Source organism: Myxocyprinus asiaticus, chromosome 26 (assembly GCF_019703515.2).
Source record: "Myxocyprinus asiaticus isolate MX2 ecotype Aquarium Trade chromosome 26, UBuf_Myxa_2, whole genome shotgun sequence".
Classification (NCBI taxonomy): Eukaryota; Metazoa; Chordata; class Actinopteri; order Cypriniformes; family Catostomidae; genus Myxocyprinus; species Myxocyprinus asiaticus.
Genome location: NC_059369.1, coordinates 33,792,454 through 33,815,000, shown reverse-complemented (window position 1 = coordinate 33,815,000; position 22,547 = coordinate 33,792,454). Strand labels below are relative to the sequence as shown.

General features: G+C 36.5%; 1 protein-coding gene across 4 annotated transcripts in view; it reads left to right on the top strand.

Annotated features, from left to right (window-relative positions):
- Nucleotides 1–21,928, top strand: part of LOC127417189 (MOB kinase activator 2-like) — an 83,969-nt gene extending 62,041 nt beyond the window's left edge. For 2 of the 4 annotated variants that reach the window (XM_051657019.1, XM_051657018.1), the window contains exons 2-5: nt 13,898–14,058; nt 15,296–15,389; nt 16,096–16,220; nt 20,237–21,928. In XM_051657019.1, the coding sequence (XP_051512979.1) occupies nt 13,898–14,058; nt 15,296–15,389; nt 16,096–16,220; nt 20,237–20,508 (652 nt within the window). In that variant the 3' untranslated portion in view covers nt 20,509–21,928. Of the gene's footprint in view, nt 1–589; nt 1,210–13,897; nt 14,059–15,295; nt 15,390–16,095; nt 16,221–20,236 lie in introns of those variants that run through there. The other 2 variants (XM_051657020.1, XM_051657017.1) reach the window with 2 other exon arrangements.
- The last annotated feature ends 619 nt before the right edge of the window (nt 21,929–22,547 follow it).

The window sequence follows — 22,547 nt, the reverse complement described above, 5'->3', positions numbered from 1 at the left end:
TATAGAAATTAATAGAATTAATAGAAAACATTTTCATACTCTTACAAGTTGTTGTTTTTGCCTTTTTTTTATTTTGTATTTATTTTATTTTTATATAAGAAAGACATGAAAATTCTCTCCATAGTGTAATTTCCACCATATTTCAAATTCTGTATTGTGTTTAATAAAGTTCTGTGGTTGAAATTATTGATATTATTATTATTTTCTAAACTGTGGAAAAGGCAGAATACTTTTTTGTAACGTAAGCTTCATAGCTTACATTTTATTTATCCTAAATTCACATTTTGATATTATCTAAATGATAAATAATTTTCAAACAATAAATGATTTTTTTTTTTTCATTCTTTTAGATTGTTTTAGCTATAAACATTTGTTTTTATTTTTATAATGGATTTTCATAAGGAAAGTCTGAGATGAGGCTAAAACTGTTAAACACAAAAAGGAACCAAAATGAAGGCCTATTAAAAAAAGCGTCAAAGTCTATTTTAAAGTGACTTTCAAATAATAAACAGAACAAAAGTTAGTTTTAGAAATCTGTTTTAATAAAAATCAACCCCTGACATAAAACTGCCTGTAGTTGAAGAAACACCTAAATATAACAAATATTTTACTATTGTTTCACCATATAGCCTGAGATTTTGATGCTTTGTATTGCATTACTCCATATAAATAATTTGTTATATACCTTATTTGTTAGTCAGTTTGGCTAAAATCATCTAAATAAATACAGTATAATTATTTGGAATCTTATGTTGTTGTTCTGTGTAAACCTTTGAGAAGTCCTGCTTTACTGTACACAAATCAAGTACATTGTTTTCTTAGGCCAGTGCGATGAGTTTCTTCTTCTTCTTCTTCTTCTTCTTCTTCTTCTTCTTCTTCTTCTTCTTCTTCTTCTTTTTTCCCTTTACATTCCAAATAATATTGCACCTTTGCCCCTCCCGTCTTTTCTCGGATTGGCTAGAAGTTGAGTTGAAGGAGAAACACAGCAGAAAGTCTGTTTTGCATGCAATGCTCCCGAAAAGTCTGAACTCACTTTATCAGAATCTGTGATCGCATGCAAAAGCAGGTCCGTCAACACCGTTAAAACTGGGAGTTTGACAACATGGTCGGAGATCACACCATAACCGGAGACAGCGCGCTTTCATCAAGGTCTTCTAAAAACGGATTAAGCTGTAAAATGGTCCTTCAGGCGGTTGGCAAAGTTTTGAGGTAACTGTCACTACTGATTTAACGATTTTTCACTGAACTTTTCCAAAGTACGCTAGGATGTGCGCGTGAGTGCGTGATGTGTGAGCCAGCAGCGCGTGTAAATTTGCCAGTGGAATGTGCGCGTGTCTGTTGACGGAATGGAACTTTCCACAAACATTTACTGTAATGGTAACCAGTGCGTTTCAAAGTGCGTGTAATTTGCTTATCTGCCAGGTGTCTTCAAAGCTGTGAGCCATACGTATTATTTACTGTATATCGGATAATATGTTCTGCTTATGCCATGCCCTTACAAAGGAGTTATTATTAAAGGCGCAGTTATTCCTGTCACTGAACTCGAAAGCTGTCAAAACCTATAGTGAGCTGCCTACCAAGACTGCATATATATAACACTTCTATTTTGCATGTTTCTAATTTAATAGTTTTGTTGTTGTTATATAATTATATAATATATTGTTAAAAAAAAATATATATATATATCTCCTTTTTTATTTTTTATTTTATTTTTTTATATATTATCAGCATAACAATTTGGGTGAAAAGCTAAACTGAAAATTTTGCATGAATTTCAGAGTTGCTTTCATTTGATTAGTGACCTAGAAAATAGAAATGGTGCAGAATCTTGAATATTTCTATACAGCATAACTTTTCTTTGCTTAAAACATTTTAAAAGCCCAAGGTGTTCCCTACTGTGTATAGCATAGATGCTGCACATGCCTGTAATGTTTAAAAATGCTGTCTAGGTAGGCCGCTCACTAGGTTTTGAGAGACAGCCATAATCTTGATTTATTTTGCCAGCCACCTGTACTTTGCCATGTTAGTTATCAGTCTTCTACTAATAGCTAGATCACTGAAAGGTTTTGACTGTCAGTCTTTACTGCTTTCCAGATTACAATGTAGGCTAATCACTTGTTTATTAATATTTTGGGACATGATTTAGTGAATAAGTAATTGAGTGCCCTCTAGCTCAACTGATGGACTGGCCATAGCCTCAGGTGAGCTGGTAATTGGCCTACTGAAATGGGAGAGCTCTTACTGTCTGGTCAGTTAAACATTTAACAACTGCAAACTTAACTACCATAATTGTTTTTTGTTTTGCACAGTGTACATTCTGTATACATTTTTACATTGTTTGTCTCACTATTTAAGAAGCATGATATCCTGAAGGCTATGTAAATTGGAATATTATATAATGATAAGAAGCAATATTATCTTATAAAAAGCAACCATGAAATAAAATGACATTTACAACAGTACTTTTTAGCCACTTGATACTTCCCCTGATTATCATATACTTGATAAATTGTATTAATTCCTCTCCAGCTCTTGAAATTGGTCCATTTATTATAGTCAAGCAAGTGTAATGTTTGGAGCGTGTTTGTGATTTGTACACTTTGGAATGAGAATCTAGTCTCTTTTCTTGCAATAAGTTGCAACCAGTTATAAATATCAGAAAAATTATTTACAGAATTATCAATCTTGGATATACATCAATGTTATTATGCAGCCTGACCATAAATGCAGATGTTAAATTGTCAAAAAACCTTTTGAGCATCCTGAGCAGCTTGCCAATGGAACATTGGCTCAACCAGTGGCATGAATTTAGGCCGAAAATACTTTTTGGGCAATGAATAGCAGACCGGGAATTGTTCGGGAAATCTGTTCGAAAACAATGTATTTTTGCAATTATTTTTTTATGATGCTGTGGTGCAGAAAGTGCACACCTCATGTTTAAACAACTGTCTCACAAAACAGTAAGATGTTTAATGTAAAGCTCTGCAGGTGAACTAATGTGCTTTTTTTATTTTTTATAAATAAGCAGTATACTTAACCATAGCATAAGCTGTAAATTGTCACTCATCTAATTTTAGTCTCAAAAAACACTCGTGGCTTCCCTGGATGTGCGTTCCCACAGTCTGTGGCTTTTCAGAGAAAGAACTAATTTAATGTTTCTATAATAGTCATTTAAATGGCAGTTATAAGGCCCTGGAACATTGCTGGCTGGTCAAGTCAGCCAGTCTGGAGTCGGCCTCACAAATGGTGTTCCTTTAGCTTGGTATAAAGGCAATTGCTGAACTTGATCTTGCAGATTTGTTCATCTGTTTTAGCTGGGATTAACTTCTCAAGAAAAATGTGGAAACTGCCTAATTTGAAGAAGTTGACTGACTGACTTTGCCTTTTAAGTCATCCGTTTTTTTTTTTTTTTTTGGTAAACCTTACTAATAGCAGTTCTCAGACTAGTTCTTAAACCATTTTGCTTATTGTATGTACATTAATTTAATATATCTGTATTATATGTTTGTTTTAATACAAGTATTTTTTTTCTACCCCTTTTAGTCAGGATATTATTACTCTGATGTGATTGCCATTTTTCCGTCTTGTCTTTGCTTTGGAACTTAAAGGTCAGTTCATGCATAGGATGCCCATTTTTCCGAATAGCTATGGTTAACATTCTGACTGAGATGGTGGTTTAGATTATTGCAGTTTTGTTCAAACAGCACACACATTAGGCTACAAGTTACTTTTAATAATACAAAAGAAAATACTTTTCAGAGGATCAACATATTTGTGTTTCATTATGCCCTGGGCATTCTATACATTAAATGCTTTTAAGAGTTTTTGAGGTTACATAATGCATCAGTGAAGTATGGAATGTATTTTGTCTCCGTCTTGCCTTTTTGAAAGTAAGAAAATGCGTCTGCAAAGTCATTGGAATGTTTTTCATCATGTCTCACCCATAATGTACTTGGCATGTAGCTTCTGAGTATTTGCCAAAGAACATGCCATGAGAATTTAAATAGGTTTTAATTCTGAAAACGAGAAATCTCTACCGTTTTTTTAAATTTATTTATTTATTTATTTATTTTTATAAAGGAGTAGTTCACCCAAAAATGAAAGTTCTGTCATCATTTACTAAAATTAATTTAGTTCCAAACCTGTTTGACTTTCTATCTTTGATTAAACAAAAAAGATGTTGGGCAGAATGTTAGCCTCAGTCACCATTCACTTACACTGTATGGAAAAAAAAAAAAAAGATGCAAGTTAATGTTTCATTTAGGATGTTTTGGAATGCGACAACATGTTTGGGATTTTTACCACAGACTTTTTACATTACAGTTTGCACTGCCACTCTTACATGGTTTTCTTAACATCTAAGAATGTCTTGTTCCCACAAAGACATTAAAAATTAATCCAATGTTTTCTCAGACTTGATGTCTACCAACTTAGGAACAAGCTACATTCAACATATTGGGAGTCTGTAGTTCATTGTGCGATTGTGATCCCGGAAAGGAAGTACAGCTATTAGGCAGAAATGTCTATTGCATCATTTCATTTTCCTGAAAACCACTGGAATGGCTTAAAGACTATTCTGAGGAAAAGAAAACTTCTGCTGTGCCAGTACACTTGGAGTCTGACATCCTCCACCCCCTTTACACCATACTTGGAGTTAAATGCAGCCAGGGCAGTTATCAGACCTCTTCATTATTAGACCCTTCTGGTATGTGCTACTTGTATACTGAATCATGACTTAAAATTAAGCCGTCTCTAGTTTGCTTACTGGTAGAGTAGGAAGGTTGATGCATTAATTTATTTTATTATATTATATCATTTTTTGTGGCAGTACTTTAATTTGCATTCAAACAGCATGCTTTTGATGTTTGACAGTTTCTGCGGAAAAACCCTCTCTGAGAAACTACATCATTAAAAGCATCTCCTTTAAGGCACCGCTGCTACATACACAGGTTAACAGACGTCTTTCATTGTGACTTGATTTTAGAGATACACTGATATAAATTTTGATGTGAAAATGATGATTGATATGAAAAAAAAAGAATTTGTACTTCTAAAACATTTTTGCACTTTTGTTTTTGCAGTTCAAAACAACAAAACTCACATTTTACATGTATGTACTGTATATGATAGAACATAACAAATTCATATTATGCATACGTTGGGCAATTCCATGGAAATGTCAACCACATCAGGGAAAAATAAAAAGACTAACCAATGGAATTAAACACCTTTTTAAATTCTGTCGTTGCATAATGGAAATTGCCTTCCATACCGGTAGAGGGCGCCGCTTGCTCGCACAGCACTGACTGAAGCACTGAAATGCATACTGTATTTTAAAATGCATCCTTTTAAGGTTTAGTAATCATGCAAGACCATATTGCAACTTATATTTATATCATTTTTATTATTATTATTATTTTTATCTTAACTCATTCAATCAATCGTGCAGCCTTAATGGATACTAGGGATGTGCCCAAAGCCGAATACCTTATTCGGTAAGGCACAAATAAGGACTTCAAAACAAATAACGGATTCATCCGAATAATAGAAGCGATATGAATTTGACTGATTATCCAAGAAGCACAAGGATAATGCAACTTTTTAAATAAACATCCAAAATTACAAAGAAATGATGAGTCTGTGAAGTCAATATTAGTAGCCTACTAAAGTGTAAAACTTAGGAATGAAAATGCACATGGTGTGATTTCAGATCGGACAGGCGCAGTCTCAACTCAGTTTGTGGTCTTCGTTAATTGTACGCATCTGGAGCTTGTCAAGTGTAACATTAACTAAGACACTACATCATATAGGCCACAGTTTCCACTCCTTAAAATGTCTATATTATTGTGTCACATAATTCACACGTAATGATTTCCATGTATTCATTTATAAACCAACCTGAGCGCAACGTTAAATTCCTGACCTGAAGTAATGCGGAGCTCGTCAATTCACTTCAAAAAGTTGACCACATTTTTTTCACACCACCGATTAAGGTAAGTATCTAGTCAGGACTTTATTCCAAAAAAAGTTTAAATGCTCCATAAAGTGTACATCTATTCAGAATATTCCTTCACATGTGATGCAAAGAAACTGAAACATGCGTCTCTTTTTTTTCCCCTCCCTTAAACTGTACTAAATTTGAAAATGTTAACGTAACATTATTATTATTATTATTATTATTAGACTATTATTATTATTAGACTATTGTTATTCTTTTCCCACTATTTTGCTAATGCTGTACATGTAATTTTAACTAATTAATTATGTCCCCCACATTATGTTAAAAATATGTGTGCACAAATCAGCCTCGAGTGTAAAATTCCTAATATATTTATGGGACTTTCACCTATTTGTAGGTGTAACAAGTACTGAATCTGTCTTAAGGAGGAAGCGGGACTTGGCATAATCTTTTCTCAATGTGCCGTTTATTTTCAATAAACAGCGTGGCTTTTCAGCACACACACTTAAATGCACACGTGAAGCGTACCTCTCTCTCTCTCTCTCCTCCGCAGTCTGGACACCCATTTTATCCCCCTCCAGCTCTCACTGAAACACAGAACAGCTGTTAAAGATAATTTCCCACAGGTGTCAATCCTTACTGTTCTCATTCTCCCGGCCTCTCTCTCCACAGACGTCGCTCACAGCCCTCAGATGTTGCAGGTGCCACTGCCATCAGTACTGTAATTAATGATATCATCCAGATAGGCAGCGCCTCATGCAGCGTGCGGTCTGAGGATTTGGTCCATGAGCCACTGAAACATAGCCGGGGCCCTGAACAAACCGAACAGAAGTGTCACGAATTGGTGTAATCTGAACGATGTGGAAAATGCCGTCTTTTCACAGGACATGGGAGTTAAGGGGATCTGCCAATATCCCTTTGTTAAATACAGTGTCGAATAAAAGCGAGCCGCGCTTAACCGATCGATCAGTTAATTAATCCGAGGCATTGGGTATGCATGAAATTTAGACACTGCATTGACTTTTCTATAATCCACACAGAACCAGACCGAGCTGTCACTCTTCGGAACCAAGCCCACCGGGCTGGCCCAGTCACTGTGGGATTCTTCTATTACACCCATATCTAGCATGGTCTTTAATTCTTCCCGAACCACTTTTTTTTTGTGCTCGTGTAATCAGTAGGGACAACTGCGTACTACTACCCCTGGGGTCATTTCGATATGGTGCTCTATGAGATTCGTACAACCGGGAAGAGGCTAGAACACGTTGCAGAATTCTCCTTGCAACCTGGTAAAATCCGTGATTTGTGACGGTGAGAGGTAAATTCGATCGGTGGCTTTTAAGTTTACCTCCAGTCCGAGCTCCTCCCTTTCCGGAACCACCATCGTCAAAGTCACAGGGACCACCTCTCTCCATGGTTTTAGGAGATTGAGGTGGTAAATCTGACGTGCTCGGCCTCTATCCGTTCGTTTAACCTCAATCAATTTTCCCGACTCGCCGTGTGACCTCAAAGGGCCCTTGCCACTTGGCGAGTAATGAGCTCGATGTGGGGAGTAATACAAGGACTTTATCTCCTGGTACAAATTCCCGAAGCTGAGTACCCCTATTATACAGCCGGCTTTGACTTTCTTGAACCTGGAGCAAATTCTGTTAATTGCCCCAGTGTGTGGAGTTCTGCTCTCGGGTCATGAATGTATTGAAATTCATTTTTGCAGTTTAAAGGTCCCTCCTCCCAGTTTTCCCATAGGACGTCGAGCATTCCGCACGGCTGACGCCCATACAATAATTCAAACGGGGAGAACCCCGTGGGGGCATGCGGGACCTCTCGTACTGCAAATAATAAATGTTCTAACAGAAAGAAGATTGTCATGGTAACAAAGTTACCAACCCAATGCACAATGTAATTTCAACAAACCCTAAAACTGTAAAATGACTGTAAAAATGGCGATTCAAACAACTTTACAGCTCAAATAATACACAAGTTTTAACAGAAAAATTAGAGCAAGTGTTTGTATAAAATTATAAGCTTCACATTTCTGTGTTTACTCTCTCCAAAAATTGGCCGCATTTACTTCCATTATTGCCATATACTTCTATTTTAAGTGCCTCACTGTAACCTCGATTTTTGCTTTTTTTAAAGAAAAGGAGAAACGAGTCGCAATAAATTTTTGTGGTAATTAACATTATGCCATAAATGCTGTCGATCAAGCTTAACTTGTATTGAACCTGGAATATTCCTTTTAACTGTTATTAACTGCTTATGTTTTCTATGCTGATAAATCCACGACAAAGAAAAAAATAATTGCTTATTTTCGCTTATTTTGGTGAGGCAAGTGGCTTATTTTGGGCTTGTTTTTCCAGACCATTTTGCTTGTTTCTCTTGTGAGATCTTGCAACACTGCAATTGGTATTTCACCCACCCCTTAGCGCAGAGTACTGTCATTTGAAAAATAACGTTATTAACCATTCTTTTATTTTGTTCTAACCGGTAACCTTTTGGAAAGGAACTTATGAACTGGAACGTAAAAAAACAGTTTTTGCTCAGAACGAACCGAAATGAAAACATTCCGTTTTTAGTCCCTGCCATTAAAAACACTCCAGTTGGCTTTCCCTTAAAGACGGTGGGCACTTCCTGGCTTTACTGCCATGGCTTTCCAGAATTCAGGAACTTCAGGAACGAAACGAAAAAACGTAACTCTTGTGAGGGGAGTGGTTTTGTGTAGAGACACTGTGCAATGGTGGAAGCCACACATTGGGTTGATAAACACAGTCATTATATAAATCATACCCAACTTCTCCTTTCCCTCATGACTGATTTCAGAACCCATGATATATAATTTGCACACATTAATCAGACAAGTGTCATATTGATCACCTTGTTGCTGTAGCCAGACTGAACTGTGCTAGAACTGCTTGCAGACTTGGCCATCTTATATTGATTCAAGTTTTAAAGTGAGCCATGAAGTGCAAAAAGTTTGTGCTACAATAATAATCATCTGCACTGTGAAAAAAAAGAACATGCATTGTGGTCTTGTGATCTGGTCACTCTGGTTAAATTAGAAATATCCTATACATTATTCCACTGGACAACACCTGGAATTTTTTGATCTCTTCCCAAATGTTTCCCTGTTTTTCACTGTGTAATCCCTATTAGCATCCTTTACTGTGGTTTCTAAAGTAGAGCAACACAATAGACCAGTTATCTTTTATATTTGTCTTTCAAAATGATGGAAAGTATTTTTTATTTATTTTTTTATTATCCGTCAATATAATTAAAAAAATAAATGAATAAATAGAAAAATATAAATATGGATTTTCTGATTAATCACACTCGAATGATATCAATTCCTAAGATCTCAAGACAGTTCATTTACTTCTTTAATTTACTTCATTTTTGCTTGTGTTTTTAAACAAATTTCAGTTGAGCTTTATAGTTTGGGCCCTTTTGTTTTGATTTAGATCTTTTTTTTTATTATTAATATTTTTGTAATCTACCAAGTTAGAAGGTTCCCTGTATATATATATTTTCAAGATTTGCTGAGAGAGATTTCAGAGTTAGAAAATTGACATTATAACTGAAATATACCCATTTAAATCAGAATCAATTCATATCGAAATCAGAATCGAATCGAGAGCTTGTAAATTGGAATCAAATCAAATCGGGCCCTATTGTTTAAAAAATTCAGTAAATAATGCAACCTGGAAGTGCACAGAAACAAGACCACCTCTGCTGTCTTTACAGACCCACACAAATGCAAGGAAAGAGAACTTGGCAAGAGCCAAGGGCTAGCATCTCTTAGTGCTAGGTTTTTTGGAAGGATTGTTGACTGTGGTATCTGTGTATGTTTAAGCAGAGTTGGCCTCTGGCAGAGGGTTCAGAACAGGCCTCCTCGGCATTAGAGCAACAAGGACGGACTCTGTGTGGAAAGAACAAACTGGCCCCGGGCCCCACAGTCAAACAACATGGGAGCAGCTGTCTAAAGACCAGGGGCAGTCTGTCTTTTCAGAGGCTCACAGACATGGCTTTATGTGGCTGTGCTGTTATTGGATGGCTGTGCAGTAGGGAAAAAAAGGCAAAAAATCTTATATGAAATCTTTTCCTTTTACTTAACCAATGGAAAAATTATTCAGCATCGAGGATCTTTATCTTGTTTTTTTAGGAAAAAAATATCTTAATAGCCTTAAACGCAAACCTTAAAAGCAAAACTGCTTAAGATATTTAAGGCGAAAGTATACTTGGGTTTTCTGTATGCATCTACGTCTTGCGCACAGTGCATGTAATGCAAATTTCGTCATCAGCACAATATGCGCATTCTGTCTACCTGCAGCCCAGTTTTTTTAGACACGCGGACAGCCCACATCTTTGCGCATCGTCGTCACAAAGCAGTCACAGTGTGCACGCGGCGAACGCATCCTTACAGGCACACAGTCAAAAGACTTTGAAAGGTCAGAACGCTCAACCGTGCAAGAGACGGAGCAGCGTGGGGAAAAACGACGTAGACCTTAGCCTTAAAACTTGGTTTCAGAGAATGTATTTTCAATATAAGTAGATTTATTTATTTAATGTATTTTTTTGCTTTTGCTTTGGTTATTGTATATTAACTAGGATATTTAGCCTAAATGTTTTTAATCAAACAATAAAAGATAATTATGTAAATACAGTATAGTTTGTTTTTTTGCAGTTTAGCTGAAATCAGAAATCTCCCCATAGATAAAAAATTAGTTGACATTGATCAAAATATTAGGCTCCTTTAGACATCTGGTACATATTTTCCTGACCTACTCGAAGTAGTAAATATAGTAACAATTAGAGCCCGACCGATATGGGATTTTTGAGACTGATACCAATTTTAGAGGGGGAAAATTCACTGATTACCGATATGGTGGCCGATATAGTTAATTTGAGCTGTAATGAAAACAGACCTTTTCTATGTGGATTGTTCACCGATTTTGCACTACGCAAAGGTACTCAGAAGGCTGCTTTCTTAAATATTTTTATCAAAGAATATTTGACATATTATTATACATTGTCAACAAATTCTAGAAATGAACACTTAAAGAATGAAGAATGAATAAAATTACAATAAATAGCTTAAAAAACATCAGTACTGTATGTTTAGTATCAGTCAGTTGCTGACCATTAAAATAAAGAATAAATTACAATAAAATAAATGGCTAAATAAACATCAGTAGTACTGTTTAGTATCAGTCAAATGCTGACTATATTAATACTGCCAGTCAATTACTGGCAGGTTGTAAAACAAGAAGCATAACACCTGCCGAGACAAGAGAAAAACAGCGGCAGCAGTGTTACACCGTATTCTGCTATACACGTTCAGGGGAAACTTTCAATGGTGGAAAACCAGACTTTTAAATATTATATTTTATAAATGACATGACTGGAACTGTTTGGTTGAAGGGGGTACCAAACTGTGAATCCTTAACAAAACAGTTTGGTGAATACATGTTTACACATTAGCTTCCACTCAGCTGACAAGCAATGAAAGTAGCTACGTGGTTAACTAGTTAGCTATAAGCTCGTTGTCACGGAGAGTAAAAGATGGACCAGCATTGCATCTCACCAACTAGGTAACAACGTAGCGTGAAATCAACACTCAACAGACACAATGCACCACCGCACTGTTGTCTACTGAGCTGCAAAAAGATGCTCTGATGTTTACCTTCAATCTGCTACATTACTGACTGCACTGACAAACTATAGCTGGCTAACAGCAAACAGACTTGAGTGACATGGTTGTCAGGGACAGGGTTAAGTTATATTAGTTATTTTGAAAAGGGAAAATGATGGGGTCATTGTTTATTAACTTTCCATAATGTATTTCACAAACTAGTTAGCAAGTTACCGAGAAGACACCACTCAACTCTGCACCACTTAATTCCGGCCCTGTCTGCAGAGCCACCGTCAGCTCTGTAAACAATGGAGTTGGAGCACATTCTGCTGGACAAACTACATAATGGCAGCAATTCTAAAGCATTGTTTTCTGCATTATATGTTCTGAAAAAAGTTTTCATATCTGCGCATATCAGTAAACATATATACCGATATATTGGTGAAAGGCTAATATCGGCCGATAAATTGTCCAACCGATATATCGGTCGGGCACTAGTAACAATCTGTCAAGGTTATTCGTCATTTTTATATAAATGCTCAGTTTACCGAGACGTCATGTGTTTTAAAGGTGGTGTGAGGAAATTGGTGGCTCTTAAGGTTCTGCTTGTCCATTAGCTCTTGTACTTTCTAGTTATGAGCAATCAGACTGTTTCATGTATTACCAGCCCCCCTTTCCCCGTCTGGAACAGGGGCTTCAGTGGAGTGTTTGATGTTTGAGATGGGTGTGGTGTGAGGACTGGGAAAGGGGTGGTGGGTCTGGTGGTAATATAACCCATCTGTGCTAAAAATAAACCTGGAAGGAAAAGCCTGGATGTCTTTTACTAATTACAGGGCAAGGTTAAGTGTGCAAACCTGCAGTGGAAAAATGTATCCATACACACTGTTGTGTGGTTTTCTGTAATTCAGTCTTCTACATGAGATATCTGTGTGTGGTTACATAACCCAGGAACTTTGACTAAACCCCCCCCCCCCCCCACCCCTCATACATTATTATTGGCTATCCTCTAAAGCAGAGCGATATATTGAATATTTGAAATGATTAGTTTGGAAATATAAAATTAAGCAACATTATGAAAATTGCAGTGATTTTGTTTTATAATGAAGTAAAATGACAGCCATAAAGACTGTCTCATTAGACTAGATTTGTGATCGTTCTTTGTGAGAGGATTTTGATTTAATGGCGTCTCTGATTTAAACTTCAATAGCAATAATGGTGTTAGAGTTGGAAAGTCCAATTTGTTTCCGTGAATCAGTTTAGATTGTTTGTCAGTGAATCAATTCAAAACTCTGATTAAACTTTTTTTTTTTTTTTTTTTTTTTTAATTAAGGAAAGTTACAGGTTCATTACAAGTTAAGCTCAGCATTTTTGACAAAATGTTGATTACCACAAAAAAATATTTCAACTCGTCCCTTGTTTATATATATATATATATATATATATATATATATAAGCATTTACAATGGAAGTGAAAGGGGCCAGTCAGTGAACATAAGAATAAACACTGTATAAACAAAAGTATAGCTACAATATGTAAACATTATACTGTACATGTTAACATAATTTTTGTGTGATAAAATCTGGGATTTACTGGCATTAGTGTGTACCAGATTACAGGGTTTACCAGTGTCATGTCCTGATGGAAATGAAGTTGTAATGTTGGACATAACTTTACACATAAAATTAGTAAGCAATGTTATCACACTAAAATCATGTTAACTTGCATCATGTTTATGTGTAGCTATAGTTTTGAAATTAGGCCTTTTGTATATTTTAATTTTTATGATCTGTCCCCATTCACATCCTTTAAAAATACCTCACTGTAAAATAAACAAGGGATGAGTGGACATTATTTTATATATATATATATATTAGAGCCCAACAGATATGGGATTTTTGAGACCGATACCGATTTTAGAGAGGGAAAATTCACCAATTACTGATATGGTGGCCGATATATTTAGTTTTTGATCTGGAATGAAAACAGACCTTTTCTATGTGGATTTTTCACCGATTTTGCACCGATATGACTATGCAAAGGTACTCAGAAGGAATATATATATATATATATTTGTGGAAACTGGATTATTATTATTTTTTATATCTAGACATTTACTGTAATTTACATATTGTGTTTCATGATCTATTTATCGAATATCATCCTGAGAAATATATGTTTTTAGCTATATTGCCCAGAGCATTTGCTCTAACCGCTAGGGCTATGTCTCTTTCGAAGACTGCTTTTACAACACTGTTCGCAACTCTACCAGTATCGCTAACCTCTGTTCCCCCTGTTGCACCCAATACAGGAAGGGCAAGGGGAAGCCCAATGGAAAGAAGCCGCCCATAGAGGAGAAAAAGCATTACCTGGATGGGGACTACACCAAAGTAAGGGTCGTCGATTTCGACCTCAAGGAGCTGGTGGTGTTGCCAAGGGAGATCGACCTGAATGAATGGCTCGCTAGCAACAGTAAGTGTCTCACATGACCTCGCATGGTTTTCTGGAAAGACCAATTACTTTTTTTTTTTTTTTTTTTTTTACTGTTCTTTGGTACAAGATTATATCTAGGCTTCTATCTTTCACATGCCCCTAATGGCCATTTAATCATATTTAGAAAAAAAAAAAAACAATAGTGATCCAAGATCAGCACTTTTAATATATTAAATTTAAAAAGAGGTTCATGCTGCTGCTTTTTGGCCAAATAATCTTTGTAGAATTACTGAGAAAATGGAAACTAAAACTTGGTCCACAATTTACTTGGCAAATTTTTCTCGTTGTGGATGTTGGTTGTTTTTAACCTGGGAAAAATGGGCTGTTTGTCTGATCTTGGCTTTTTGTGTCTAGTTATAGGCAGTTTTGGCAACATCACTTTGCAGAGAGAGAATGCATCACATTGCCTCGAAGTTACATAACTTTATGATAAAAATGAGCTCAGAATAACATTCCAAAGCCAACAAATCACACCATTGTTTGCATTTCCCTCGATTTTATCTTGAAAGAAACACATGTGAAAGGCCATAAAATATGGGTTCATTTTGGAGCCTTTAATACACTTGCAAGTTCTACAAACACTTATGAAACTAAAGCACTGCCTTTTATGGTTAATTAAAGCCATTACTCTGGATTCATTTCAGTTTACAGCTTGATCTTTACAGCTTTTTCCATCTGAAAGCTCATAGTTATCTCATATGGTACTTGTTGGGGTGAAATGATTCATACATTTTGTGCCCCATACATTTAATGAAAGCTGAACTTTAGATTATAGGTTACTTGGGTATTTTCTTACTCTTTTTCTTTATTTTTGTTACTTACTGTTCTTAAATTGCTCTTGACAGATATCTCTATATGATACCTTTTGCATGGTACATTATCACATTGACAGCTCTTGTGAGGAATGGAATTTTTACATCAACTCTTGAAATAAAGTGGGGTCCGAAAGTACATATTGAAAATGTGGGATTCAAAATGTTAATTTAAACCTGGAAATAAAGTGTATAAAGTGATTTTGAATAATGTATAATAAAGACACTTGGACAAAGAAAATATGTTCTAAATATAATTTGATGAAATTAGAAAAATACAAAATAGAAGCATTTTCACTAGCGGTCTCAAGACTTCTGGACCACACTGCATGTTTTTTTTTAAATGCAATAATTATAACTGTAACTCTTAATCCAACTGTTTTTTGTTTTTTTTATCTTTCTAGCCACGACTTTCTTCAATCTCATCAACCTACAGTACAGCACAATCTCAGAGTTCTGCACAGGTGATACGTGTCCGGCCATGACGGCCAGCAATACGTAAGTAGCGCAGATGTGTGTTCTATTATTCATCCTGACTCTGTTATCCATTATTAAGCCTGCAGACTCGCTGAGATGCACAGAACAGGCAACTCGACACTTGACAGGTGACCCCTAGGGGTCGTGATCTGGCGCTATGGTCAAGACCTGCAGTCGTGGTTGACCTCAGGAAGATGAGGCGAGAGGTGTCATGTTTTTCCTCCATCTGATAAAGAGGGAAAAGTCAGGGGAGCCCTGAGAATCAAGCCTTGTGTCTGATTCTCTATCAGACAGTTTGGTTAATGAGCAACCACCAGAAACTGTGTCAGACAGGTGTTGTGTACTGTGTGTGACACACAGCAGATGATTGGTCAGATAGGTCAACATCTGTTTAGCAAGTAATGGCTCCTGGTTATACAGATATTGAGCTCAAAGGAAACAGTGATGTTGTTACTGATGTTTAATCTGATCTATCAGAAGTCTATGTGTATTTAAAGTAGATTTTTACATTTTCTGATTTTGCCTGTGCAAAACTCCATCAATGCAACTTGCAACTTTTACATTGTTTTATCAGTTAGAATAGTAATAGTAACCTCTCCTTGATAAGGCACACAATTTGAGTTTAGGTTAACACTTACGGGTTTAAAACAAATTTATAATCCTTAGTAGGATCTACAATAATAGTGGTGCCTGCTACTTATAGAGGTGTTTGTCTTTCCTTTTTCAGGACATATTACTGGTATGATGAGAAAGGGAAGAAGACTAAATGCACAGCGCCACAGTACGTTGACTTTGTCATGAGTTCAGTACAGAAATTGGTGACAGATGAGGACATCTTTCCCACTAAGTATGGTAAGTGAGTCTTTGCTTCCATCTAGTGGAGGAATATACAAATTGCATGACTAAAGTTATTGGCAAGGAATTTAATGGCTTGGAGTTATTTTCATATACACCTCCAATTCTGAAAAAGTTGGGACAGTATGAAAAATGCTATTAAAATCAAAAATGAGTGATTTGTAAATTATAATCACCCTTTGCTATATTGAAAGCTCTACAACTACACATTATATGATGTTTTACCCTGTGAATTTCATTTTGTTTTGTTCTTTTAAATGTACAGTAAGTTCAAGTCAGATGACAGTCGAGTGTTTATCACTGTGAAACATCACCATTTCTTCTAATAACACTTTAAACATTTGGGCACTGAAGTTTGTTATGTTTAGAAAGTGGAATTTTCACCCATTCACCCATTATGTAGGTCTTTAGTTGCACAATTGTACAGGGTCTTCATAGCCATCTAATGCGCTTCATAATGCACCATACATTCTCAATTGGAGAGAGGTCAGGACTGCAGGCAGGCCAATCTAGCACCCACACTCTCTGTTTACAAAGCCATGCACTTGTAATCCGGGCAGTATGTGGTTTGAAGTTGTCTTGCTGGAAAATGCAGGGATGTCCCTGGAAAAGACTGTGCTGGATGGCAGTATATGTTGCTCCAAATTTTTTTACATATCTGTCTGCATTCATGGTGTTCTCACAGATGTGCGAGTTACCCATGCCATGGGCACTGGCACACCCCTGGCCCATACAGACAATGGCTTTTGGACCTGATGCTAATAACAGCTTGGATGGTCCTTTTCCTCTTTGGCAATACAACGGCTGTGTTTTTCAAAAACTTTTTGAAATGTGGACTCTTCGGACCAAAAAACACAGTTCTACTGTTCTACTTTCCATCTAAGATGAGACCGAGCCCAGAGAAGTCGGCAGCGCTTCTGGACAGTGTTGATGTAGGACTTCTGCTTTGCATAGTAAAGTCTTAACTAGCATCTGTGGATGCAGCGGCGAGTGGTGTTGACTAACAAAGGTTTACTAAAGTTATCCCAAGCCCATGTTCATGATATCCATTACAGATGAATGACGTTTTTTAAGACAGTGACGTCTTAGGGATCAGAGATCACGCGCATTCAGAAATGGTTTTCGTCTTTCCCTTTACGCACCGAGATTTGACCAGATTCCTTGAATCTTTTAACTATATTGTGCATTGTAGAGGGCGAAATGTCCCAAATCCTTCCAATTTGTCTTTGGGGAACATTGTCCTCAAAGTACTGGATTATTTGCTGAAGCATCTTTTGGCAAATTGACCAGTCTTGAACGATCCTTGCTCTTGAAGAACTAGGCTGTTTTTGGAGGCTCCTTATACAGTATACAGTGCTATGATACAATTGCCTCACCTGTTTAACATCTCCTGTTTCACATTGCCTTGTTATTTCAACTCGTCAAATTGTTATTAGTCTTAAATTGCCTGTCTCAACTTTTTTGGAGCGTGTTGCAGTCAACTTATTTGAAATTACTGTATATTTTCAAAAATTAAATAAATTCACAAGGTAAAACTTCATATTATATGTAATTATGGCACTTTCAATACAGCAAAGGGTGAATATAATTTGCAAATCACTCTCTTTTGTTTTTATTAGCATTTTTCATATTTCATACTATATATATATATATACAGTTGAAGTCAGAAGTTTACATACACCTTATCCAAATATGTTTAAACTCAGTTTTTCACAATTCCTGACATTTAATCGTAGATAACATTCCCTGTCTCAGTTAGGATCACTACTTTATTTTAAGAATGTGAAATGTCAGAATAATACTAGAGATAATTATTTATTTCAGCTTTTATTTCTTTCATCACAGTCCTGGTGGGTCTGAAGTTTACATACACTTTGTTAGTATTTGGTAGCATTGCTTTAATTGTTTAACTTGGGTCAAACATTTTGGGTAGCCTTCCACAAGCTTCTCACAATAAGTTGCTGGAATTTTGGCCCATTCCTCCAGACAGAACTGGTGTAACTGAGTCAGGTTTGTAGGCCTCCTTGCTCACACACGCTATTTCAGTTTATTGGATTGAGGTCAGGGCTTTGTGATGGCCACTCCAGTACCTTGACTTTGTTGTCCTTAAGCCATTTGCCACCACTTTGGAGGTACGCTTGGGGTCATTGTCCATTTGGAAGACCCATTTGTGACTGAGCTTTAACTTCCTGGCTGATGACTTTAGATGTTGCTTTATTATATCCACATAATTTTCCTTCCTCATGATGCCATCTATTTTGTGAAGTGCACCAGACCGTCCTGCAGCAAAGCACCCCCACAACATGATGCTGCCACCCCATGCTTCACGGTTAGGATGGTGTTCTTAGGCTTGCAAGCCTCACCCTTTTTCTTCCAAACATAACGATGGTCATTATGGCCAAACAGTTAAATTTTTGATTCATCAGACCAGAGGACACATCTCCAAAAAGTAAGATCTTTTTCCCCAAGTGCACTTGCAAACTGTAGTCTGGCTTTTTTATGGTGGTTTTGGAGCAGTGGCTTCTTCCTTGCTTAGCAGCCTTTCAGGTTATGTCGATATAGGACTCGCTTTAATGTGGATATAGATACTTGTCTACCTAATTCCTCCAGCATCTTCACAAGGTCCTTCGCTGTTGTTCTGGGATTGATTTGCACTTTTCACACCAAACTATGTTCATCTCTAGGAGACAGAATGCATCTCTTTCCTGAGTGGTATGATGACTGCGTGGCCCCATGGTGTTTATACTTGTGTACTATTGTTCGTACAGTTGAATATGGTACCTTCAGGCATTTGGAAATTGCTCCCAAGGATGAACCAGACTTCTGGAGGTCCACAATTTTTTTTCTGAGGTCTTGGCTGATTTCTTTTGATTTTCCCATGATGTCAAGCAAAGACACACTGAGTTTGAAGGTTGACCTTAAAATACATCCACAGGTACACCTCCCATTGACTCCAATTAACCTATCAGAAGCTAATTGCCTAAAGGTTTGACATCATTTTCTGGAATTTTCCAAGCTGCTTAAAGGCACAGTTAACTTAGTGTATGTAATCTTCTGACCCACTATAATTGTGATATAGTCAATTAAAAGTGAAACAATCTGTCTGTAAACAATTGTTGGAAAAATTACTTGTCATGCACAAAGTAGATGTCCTAAACGACTTGCCAAAATGGTGGTTAAAAAAATTAGTTTTAATGACTTCAACCTAAGTGTATGTAAACTTCTGACTTCGATTTTATTTTATGCACCAAACACTATATTGGCATTTAAAAAAGGGAAATTGTAAAACATTTTTCGCTTGGTCTCAAGAACTTATGGTAAGATGACATAATGTCTTGTAAAATAATGAGATCTTTATAATGACAGAGAAGGCTGCATTTATGAAAATGCACAGAAATATTAGTTAACACTTTACATATACAGTATCATATAAAAAGTATATGTCAGACTTTTCAAAGCTCTGTGATTTTTATTGATTTATTGAATTATTATTTGAATTTGTATTTTTGTATTTTTTTGGTGGGCATGAATGGATTGTAATGGTGATTGAGAGAGAAACTTCAAAAGCCTGTTGTATCATATTTGATACATGTAATTGCAACACGCTTTTTGAATAAAATAGTATACAAAATTTTAACCAAGCATAAGTTGCTTATATTCAGCAGATACTCATTTTAAAATATCAGTAACAATATAATCATTACTGTCACTTTTACTTTATTAAAATAAGCTGTCATTTATCCCAACATAAGAGTAATTTGTTGTGGAAGTCCGCCGCCATTTTAAATAGATCGATATAAATATTGAAACCATTTTTTTCACAAATAACCACTAGATGGTGCCATAAACATGTGAAACTTACATACCATATGTTTTTTGGCTTTTCAGCTTGAACAGAGAGTGAGACAGGAGCCGTCAAACGTTGTGTAACATATTTGATACATACGGCGTTATAGGGTTAATATTTAGTATGTTTCACTTAACAGTTCTCCTTTATTATCTCCTTTATGCAGGTAAAGAATTCCCCAACACCTTTGACTCACTGGTGAAGAAAATCTGCAGGTATCTCTTCCACGTGCTTGCCCACATCTACTGGTCCCACTACAAGGAGACAGTGGCCATGGACCTGCACGGACACCTAAACACACTGTACACACATTTCATTGTTTTTATTAGGGAATTCAATCTGATGGACCCCAAGGAGACGTCCATACTGGACGACCTGACGGAGGCCCTCTGCACCCCCCTTCCCCCTCAGCCACAGAACCACGTGACAGAGAGATGAGGCCCAGGGTCGCTCTTGCTGCACCTGCCAAGCCGGGGTTCACCCTCTCCCTACCAGGGAGGAGAGAAGGACTACACCAGTCACAATGGTGCTGGGACTCATAGACCTTCCACCCTTCCAGAACATTGCTCTCTTTAGGACCCAGTAAGGAGTGTTCAGCCAGGCCTGCAGGGGGCAGCACTTGCTGAATGACCTCAGAGGCTGCCCTTCTGTGAGGCTAACCCTTTAACCAAGAACAACTTCTCTCCCTAGACTTATTTCATTTGGTTTCCCTCCCTTTTCCAATTTTTCGTTTTGCGAAAGTGGAGGCTGGTTAATGGTTTATTGTTTGCGTCTTCCCTCATCTTTGCACCTGTAGGACAAAAAGTACCCGGCCCTCTACCCACTTATGAGTGTTTGATGTTAGAGTAACATGAAGATGCTAGATTTGTCTTAAAATAACAGCACTTTTCCCCTCTCTTGGTTCATATAAGGGTGAGATGTTGGCCTGGTTCCTCACAGAGCCTCATGTATGGTATAAAGGTTTCTCTTTTTCTTTTTATCTTTTATATGGTAAAAGGTGTGTGTGTGTGTGTGTGTGTGTGTGAGTGTGTGAGAGAGTGTGTGAGATCAAGGCTTTTGCACTCTGGAACTGAGCGAGCTCTCAATGCTACCTGCTCACTTTACACATGATACAGCAATCCCATCAGTCCCATATCAGAAAAACAGCTCCTCCATTGGCCCACGGCCATATATTTGTGTATGGGATACACATTTGTTACATACTAGACTACTAACCACTGTCAAGGAGACAGTCTTAGGTTATGAAGTGGCTCTGTTAGGGATTTAAATACAGTGAGGTTGCCATTTTGGAGTCATGTTGGTTCCAGGGCCTGAGTTTGTGTGTTCGCTCTTGAGTGACAAAGACATTGCTGTTGTCTGCTAAAATTTAAAGCATTTTTAAAATTGAAACACTGCTATTCAGGCTCTGGAAGCAACATGCCCTGTGGAACAGTACAAATGTTTAGATGTTTTGAAGAGTAAAGTGGCTTTGGTGCAGTAAAATGCAGGAAAGCAAGGGCTTGTCTGGCCTCATTTTGAAAGACAATTTCTGAATGGAAAAGAATGTAAACTTAGTCTATGTATTGATTGCAAAGATTATTATCTTGAAGTGATTGAGAGTGCAAGAAAGAGTGAAAGATATTTTAGTTCTCCCTTCATCACTGTTAAAAGATTGTTCTGTTAGGCTGAACTCTTTGTGAGAAAATTGGACCTTTAATTTATTATTATTTTTTTTTTTCTTCATTTTGGTTTTAGTTGACATTTTTCAGGGCTCCTCAGTTCTGGCTTTTGTTTTATGTATTTTAATAATACTTAAGTTAAAAGCAATTTAATATTTTAAGCTCTGCAAATTATAACCTAATAAAATATTTAAAAGTCACACATATTCTTCTTGATTGTCTGTTTTGTTTTGTTTTTTCCCCCATGTATATTTCCTCTAAAAATATAAAGCTAAACCATGTTGGATAAGTTACTCAAAAAAGTATTCAACTACTAATTAATTGTGTAAAATTGTAATTTGATTACTGTACTGATTACTTCAATGCAAAAGGAGTCATATTACCAATTACTTTTAAGTTACTTTTTAAAACGCAATGTTTGCTTTTCTGATTAAAGAATTCAAAATAATGTCTGTTTCATACACTTAGCACCACACATTCCTCCCTTACAATGACTCATTAGGGGTTGCATGCCCTTTAGCTGTCACAGAAATGCAAACAGATATACATATGAACATAATTCATGTTTTAAATGTATTCTACATAAATATTATTTTAGAAATATGTGTAACCCAAGTAATGATCTTAAAAGTAATTAACTTGAAGTTATAACTGTAATCTGATTACAAGAATTAAAGACCCTGTTTACACCTGGTATTAAGATGCGTTTTTGTTGATCGGATCACATGTGGTCAGCACTTAATACACGTCTAAACGGGGTCTAAAATGTTTTGTGATCAAATCACGACAAAACCGCAAATAACTGCATCACATTTGATG